This window comes from Centroberyx affinis, unplaced genomic scaffold (genome assembly GCF_046629955.1).
Source record: "Centroberyx affinis isolate AG114_WGS23_722 - 3 ecotype Tasmania unplaced genomic scaffold, CSIRO-AGI_Caff_v1 ptg001401l_1, whole genome shotgun sequence".
NCBI lineage: Eukaryota > Metazoa > Chordata > Actinopteri > Beryciformes > Berycidae > Centroberyx > Centroberyx affinis.
This window is the reverse complement of record NW_027279883.1, coordinates 1-8,038: the sequence shown is the minus strand read 5'-3', so window position 1 is coordinate 8,038 and position 8,038 is coordinate 1. Positions and strand designations below refer to the sequence as shown.

The 8,038-nt window shown below is 42.1% G+C and overlaps 1 protein-coding gene across 1 annotated transcript; it reads left to right on the top strand.

Annotated features, from left to right (window-relative positions):
• Positions 1–622: 622 nt before the first annotated feature.
• On the top strand, positions 623–1,240 carry LOC139649828 (mucin-19-like; the record flags this gene model as incomplete). Its single annotated transcript, XM_071526331.1, has 1 exon — positions 623–1,240. A coding segment is annotated over exon 1 (618 nt), but the record flags the coding sequence as incomplete, so codon positions are not given.
• Positions 1,241–8,038: the final 6,798 nt, after the last annotated feature.

Below are 8,038 nucleotides of genomic sequence, written 5' to 3'. Positions count from 1 at the left end.
GTGTGTGTGTGTGTGTGTGTGTGTGTGTGTGTGTGTGTTACCTGTGGATTCTCATCACTCTCTGAGGAAGAGGCGGACCAAGAATCACTTTCTGGACTCAACTGGAGAGAGAGAGAGAGACAGAGAGAGAGAGAGAGAAAGAGAGAGAGAGAGAGAGAGAGAGAGAGAGAGAGAGAGAGAGAGAGAGAGAGAGAGAGCTTGTTTTAAAGTACATCTCAGTATAGTTTTGTGTGTGTGTGTGTGTGTGTGTGTGTTTCCGGTCTGTTCTAAATCTGTGTGTTGAATGTAAAACCATGTTTATCTCCCTGCCAGAAACCACAGGCAGGCTAAAAATATGGAGACACACACACACACACACACACACACACACACACACACACACACTATACTGAGATGTTCTTAGGAACAAATGCACACACACACCCAAAGACATTACATTCTCTCACACAGCTAAATTTACTTATAGAAACAAACACGTGCACACACACACACACACACACACACACACGTCTGCTACATCCCAACTGTTGTGTTTGTTCTTACTGGCAGAGAGGAAACTAAAGTCAGGAGAAAAAAGCTGAGCAGGACGGACGACTGCATCGCTGCTTCCAGATGTCTCCAGATGTCTCCAGGTGTCTCCAGATGTCTCCAGGTGTTTCCAGGTGTCTCCAGGTGTTTCCAGGTGTCTCCGGGAGTCTCCAGGTGTCTCCAGGTGTCTCCAAGTGTTTCCAGGTGTCTCCAGGTGTCTCCAGGTGTCTCCAGATGTCTCCAGATGTCTCCAGGTGTCTCCAGATGTCTCCAGATGTCTCCAGATGTCTCCAAGTGTTTCCAGATGTCTCCAGGTGTCTCCAGGTGTTTCCAGGTGTCTCCAGGTGTCTCCAGGTGTCTCCAGATGTCTCCAGGTGTTTCCAGGTGTCTCCAGGTGTCTCCAGATGTCTCCAGATGTCTCCAAGTGTTCCCAGATGTCTCCAGGTGTCTCCAGGTGTCTCCAGGTGTTTCCAGATGTCTCCAGGTGTCTACAGATGTCTCCAAGTGTTCCCAGATGTCTCCAGGTGTCTCCAGGAGTCTCCAGGTGTCTCCAGATGTCTTCAAGTGTCTCCAGGAGTCTCCAGATGTCTCCAGGTGTCTCCAGGAGTCTCCAGGTGTCTCCAGATGTCTTCAAGTGTCTCCAGGAGTCTCCAGGTGTCTCCAGGTGTCTCCAGGTGTCTCCAGGTGTGTTCTGGCAGTACAGGAACAGAATGTGAGTCTTGTTTCAAACTGCAGAGTCAGCTGGGAGCTTGTTTCCACCTGAAGAGACAAAACATCTCTAATCACCTGGGGCGTAATTTCCACTGGGGGACGGGGAGACATTTCAAAATCCTGTCCCCCCCCCCCCCCCCCACAATAAACATAATGTTTGCTGTGGTTGAAGTTGCAAATGACACATTATCTATTGATAGTGCCACAATAATATACCATAGATCTGTCAGTCCTATTCTTCAATATATATATATACAGTATATATATACATCCATAATAGAATAACTCAACATGTGAAGTTCAGTAAAGTTGTGGGTTAAACAATACAGAAAGTAAGACAGTTTTTCTTATGCATATTTAGTACTATTCTGGCAGAATTTAGCATGATGACCAACTTAATTATTTCCCGGATTTTGTATTGATTACCGTAGTGCCTAAATGTTTGTAGAAATGCAGGAAATGGGATTCAAATCGCCAATTTTTTTCTTGGGGAGAACCCCCAGACTCGTTTTATTGTGCCCCCCTACTTCTCAAACCAAAGTTACACTCTTGCTAATCACACAACATAACACAAACCTCTGAGGAGAGTGTGTGTAATATCACATCACAGACGAGCAAAGCTTCCAAAACTCAGCAAACTGTATTTTTGAAAAAGATTGCGTTGTCTTTTGTCCAGAAGTTTCACTGTTGGATTAGGGGAGACCGGGTCTAGCTGTAACACTTTCAGTTCCTCCAATCATGAGCAAGGTAGAGATCAGGTGATCACATGTGTCGACTCCATGTGGTCTAGACCAGATTCTGAACCATCTGTCTCAAGTGTTACAATCAACCCCAACCTCCCCTATACAGCTGTCTGTCTGTCTGTCTGTCTGTCTGTCTCTCTCTCTGTCTCTCTCTCTCTCTGTCTCTCTCTCTCTCTCTGCCTGTCTCTCTCTCTCTCTCTCTCTCTCTCTCTCTCTGTCTCTCTCTCTGTCTGTCTCTCTCTCTGTCTCTCTCTCTCTCTCTGTCTCTCTCTCTCTGTCTGTCTCTCTCTCTGTCTCTCTCTCTCTCTGTCTCTCTCTCTCTCTCTCTGCCTGTCTCTCTCTCTCTCTCTGTCTCTCTCTCTGTCTGTCTGTCTGTCTCTCTCTCTCTCTCTCTCTCTCTCTCTCTGTCTCTCTCTCTCTGAAACATCGACCGTTAGAGGAAAAGAGCTTAATGAATTAATGAAATCTGTGTGCTGATTGGTTCTTACCTGGTGGGCGGAGCCACAGAGTTTCACATTAAAAAGAGCCGAACATCCAGAAAATAAACTGAAACAAAATCTGACTGAAACAAACTGAAGGAAAAGAATATCCAGTCGTTCTTCTTCACGTTCTCTTCTTCTTCTTCTCTCTCTCTCCGTCTCTCCCTGTCTGTCTGTCTCTCTCTCTCTCTCTCTCCGTCTCTCTCTCTCTGTCTGTCTCTCTCTCTCTCTCTCTCTCTCTCTTATATCCTCCTCTCTCGTTCACCTGACACCTCACAGGTCGGGGGGTTGTGATGTCACTCGCCGGGGCCCCGCCCACTTTGTTCCCTCCGGAAACAGGAATATTTTAGGAACCTGAGTTCCGCCCGGCGACAGAAAAAAACCCTCTGACTGTCGCCACGGAAACGAGAAAAAAATGTTAATTTTTAGGTTTGGGGAGAAATCACAGGCTTCCTATACATCCGGTGTGTGTGTGTGTGTGTGTGTGTGTGAGTATGTAGTCCTATATAGCATTTACACTAACCACATCACTTAGTGGCACACACACACACACACACACACACACACACACACACACACACACACACACTCATACAGCCATCTGGGGATAACATGGAAAAATGAGAACACAGGAAGTGTGTGACTGCCATGTTATCCTCAGATAGCTGTGTGTGTGTGTGTGTGTGTGTGTGAGAGAGAGTGTGTGTGTGTGTGTGTGTGTGAGAGTGTGTGTGTGTGTGTGTGAGAGAGGGAGAGAGAGTAAAAACATATGAACAGTGTTGGGCAAGTTACTGAAAATTTATAATTAGTTACAGTTACTAGTTACTTCTCTCAAAAAGTAATTGAATTACTTTACCAATTACTGCATAATAAAAGTAATTAGTTACTAGGGAAAGTAACTTTTGCGTTACTTTTAAATGTCTGCTTCAATTCACATAGCTTTATTATTTTAGTGTTGCTGTGGCACAGCTGGGTCAAGACAACTGACACATTTCATCTGTCATTGACCCATTATCACTATGATGAAAAGTAAGTAGTGGAACAATAAAACACAATAGAGATGTTTTGATAGGTGTATTTATTGTTTCCTCACAGGCTTCAGATCAGCATCAGTTCACATCAGATTCAACTCATTAACTTTGCTTCCCAAGGTCAGAAAAGTCTCCAGATTTGTCTCTAGTCTGTTTTGAGAAATAAAGTCTCAGGAGGTCGGTCGTCTTTTGATTCTCTCGCTCCACCGTAAAGTCAGATGATCATAAACCGGATAATCCAGTAACGAGTAACGAGCTCATTTAAATTTCAGTTAATTGTAATCGTGTTATTAATTTGAAAAAGTAATTAGTTACATTACTAGTTACTGCCAAAAGTAGTGGAATTACAGTAACGCATTATTCCCTACACTGCTTATGAATGATCAGTATGAAATGAAGCATGATGTTATTGGATAATCTTATAAAATGTGTTGATGTTTGTCTTGTTTTTAAAGTTTTTTTTAGCTCCGCCTCCTCAGCAGCTTGTTAGATCTGTTAGAGACTGGATCAGTCTGGACCTGTCTGGACCTGTCTGGATCTGATGGATCTGTGACCAAGTCAACTTTGCTCGAGTCCCAAATCAGTCTCAAGTCTTGCAGCACAAGTCTCAAGTCAAGTCTCAAGTCTCAAGTCTCAAGTCTCAAGTCAACTCTCAAGTCAAGTCTCAAGTCTCAAGTCAAGTCTCAATTCTCAAGTCAAGTCTCAAGTCAAGTCTCAAGTCTCAAGTCTCAAGTCTCAAGTCAATTCTCAATTCTCAATTTTCAAGTCTCAAGTCTCAAGTCAAGTCTCAAGTCTCAAGTCAAGTCTCAATTCTCAAGTCTCAAGTCTCAAGTCTCAAGTCTCAAGTCAAGTCTCAAGTCTCAAGTCAACTCTCAAGTCAAGTCTCAAGTCTCAAGTCAAGTCTCAAGTCAAGTCTCAAGTCTCAAGTCAATTCTCAATTCTCAATTCTCAATTCTCAAGTCTCAAGTCTCAAGTCTCAAGTCTCAAGTCAAATCTCAAGTCTCAAGTCAATTCTCAAGTCTCAAGTCTCAAGTCAAGTCTCAAGTCTCAAGTCTCAAGTCAAGTCTCAATTCTCAAGTCAAGTCTCAAGTCAAGTCTCAAGTCTCAAGTCTCAAGTCAAGTCTCAATTCTCAAGTCAAGTCTCAAGTCAAGTCTCAAGTCAAGTCTCAAGTCTCAAGTCTCAAGTCAAGTCTCAAGTCAAGTCTCAAGTCTCAAGTCTCAAGTCTCAAGTCAAGTCTCAAGTCAAGTCTCAAGTCAAGTCTCAAGTCAAGTCTCAAGTCTCAAGTCAAGTCTCAAGTCTCAAATCTCAATTCTTAAGAAATTGAAGAAAAAAAAGATAAAATGAAGTATATATGGAAAAATATAAATAGTAGAGAAAAGAAGTAAAAATAGAATAAATACATAGAAAACATATTTCCTCTCTGTCGCCGCGGCAACAGCCTGCTGGACTTCCTGGAAGCCCATATTTGGCAGTGAAGCTGACCAGGAAGTCCTTATATGGGCAGAGAGAGTTCTGCTGCTGCTCTGTGATTATCCTGCCACACACACACACACACACACACACACACACACACACACACATACACACACACACACATACACACACACACACACACACACACACACACACACACACACACACACACACACACACACACACACACACACACTGCAGCTCTGTGGTTCTGTAGTTTTCTCTCTGCTCCAGTTTGATGCTGCTTTAAACAAGTTTATACAACTTTATTGATCCAGACAGACAGACAGGCAGACAGACCATAATATATCTGATAGGTTACTGATTGTTGATCAATACCTGTGACTCATTGATTATCAGATTTCTGGATTTAGAATTCACGTTCCAGACTGTTTGGAACAAAAGACTCTGAAGAACTTTTTATGTTAAATCTGCAGTTTGTGGAACTTTGGTTTTGACTCGCAGACGGTCTGACCTGAAAGGATGAAAGGATGAAGGGATGAAAGGATGAAAGGATGAAGGGATGAAAGGATGAAGGGATGAAAGGATGAAGGGATGAAAGGTTGAAAGGATGAAAGGATGAAAGGATGAAGGGATGAAAGGATGAAGGGATGAAAGGATGAAGGGATGAAAGGATGAAGGGATGAAAGGATGAAAGGATGAAGGGATGAAAGGATGAAAGGATGAAGTGATGAAAGGATGAAAGGATGAAAGGATGAAGGGATGAAGGGATGAAAGGATGAAAGGATGAAGGAATGAAAGGGATGAAAGGATGAAAGGATGAAAGGATGAAAGGATTAAAGGGATGAAATGATGAAGGATGAAAGGGATGAAAGGATGAAAGGATGAAGGGATGAAAGGATGAAAGGATGAAAGGATGAAAGGATGAATGGATGAAAGGATGAAAGGATGAAGGGATGAAAGGATGAATGGATGAATGGATGAATGGATGAAAGGATGAAGGGATGAAAGGATGAAGGAATGAAGGGATGAAAGGATGAAGGGATGAAAGAATGAAAGGATGAAAGGATGAAAAAATGAAAGGATGAATGGATGAATGGATGAAGGGATGAAAGGATGAAAGGAATGAAAGGATGAAGGGATGAAAGGATGAAGGGATGAAAGGATGAAAGGATGAAGGGATGAAAGGATGAAGGGATGAAAGGATGAAAGGATGAAAGGATGAAGGGATGAAGGGATGAAAGGATGAAAGGATGAAGGGATGAAAGGATGAATGGATGAAGGGATGAAGGGATGAAAGAATGAAGGGATGAAAGAATGAAAGGATGAGGGGATGAAAGAATGAAAGGATGAAAGGATGAAAGGATGAAGGAATGAAAGGGATGAAAGGATGAAAGGATGAAAGGGATGAAAGGATGAAGGATGAAAGGATGAAAGGATGAATGGATGAAAGGATGAAAGGATGAAGGGATGAAAGGATGAAAGAATGAAAGGATGAAAGAATGAAAGGATGAAAGGATGAAAGGATGAATGGATGAAAGGATGAAAGGATGAAGGGATGAAGGGATGAAAGGATGAAAGAATGAAAGGATGAAAGGATGAATGGATGAATGGATGAAAGGATGAAGGGATGAAAGGATGAAGGAATGAAGGGATGAAAGGATGAAGGGATGAAAGAATGAAAGGATGAAAGGATGAAGGGATGAAAAAATGAAAGGATGAATGGATGAATGGATGAAGGGATGAAAGGATGAAAGGAATGAAAGGATGAAAGGATGTCCAAATCACCACAAAAGACACTTCACCTTCATCACATTCTATCCCTCCTTCCCTCCCTTTCTTCCCCCTTTTCTCTCTCTTTCCCTCCCTCCTTTTCCTTCTCTCCCTCCCTCCTTCCCTCCTTCCCTCCATCCTAATATCATCAGTAGGGTTGAAGCCACAAAGGAAGCCGATGGAGGAAACCCAGCCCTTTGAGTCTATTCCTCCTTCTCTCCTCCCCTCCCTCCCTCCCTCCCTCCTTCCCTCCCTCCCTCCATCCTAATATCATCAGTAGGGTTGAAGCCACAAAGGAAGCCGATGGAGGAAACCCAGCCCTTTGAGTCTATTCCTCCTTCTCTCCCTCCTCCCTCCCTTCTCCCTCCCTCCTCCCTTCCCTCCCTCCTCCCTGTTTTTTTTAAATTGAATGTCACCAAAACTAAAGACATGTGAGTAGACTTTAGAAGAAAGCCCTACAGGCCCATTCAGACAGTCATTAAGGGTCAGACCACTGAACAGGTTCAGTGTTAGAAATACCTGGTAATACCCTGGTATACCTATATGTTATGTTATTGACAGAGATCACTTGTTGATCTACACCTGCAAACCTTGTGGAAAGTAAAATGAAAAAAAAAAAAAAAAATGGTCAAAACCCCCCCCCAAAAAAACAAAAAACAAAACAGATTTTGGATTCTTCATGCCAAATGGTGCAATGGTTATATGACACATTAACAACTGACACTAAAACCTGCTCACAAGTGAAAGTATAAATAACACTGTAATGCAGTTAATCAATATGGATTCAACTAATAAACAATTACTGCCTTATTGTTCTTTGAAAAAAAAACAAAAAAAACAACAACAAGGAAATACCTGGGAACTAAAACTGATAACAAACTGAAATTCAGTGACAACACAGGGGCAATTTGTAACCACTGCACTAGAGCTGCAACAATTAATCGATTAATCGATTGGTTGTCAACTATTAAATTAATTGGCAACTGATTTGTTAATCGATTAATGGGTTTGAGTAATTTTATAAGAAAAATAAGTCAAAATTCTCTGATTCCAGCTTCTTAAATGTGAATATTTTCTGGTTTCTTTCCTCCTCTATGACAGTAAACTGAATATCTTTGGGTTGTGGACAAAACAAGACATTTGAGGACGTCATCTTGGGCTTTGGGAAACACTGATCCACATTTTTCAACATTTTCTCACATTTTATAGACCAAACAACTAATCGATTAATCGAGAAAATAATCCACAGATTAATCCACAACGAAAATAATCATTAGTTGCAGCCCTAGACTGCACTTCTTCCGGAAGCTTAGTTGGTTTGGTGTGTGTCTGAACTCA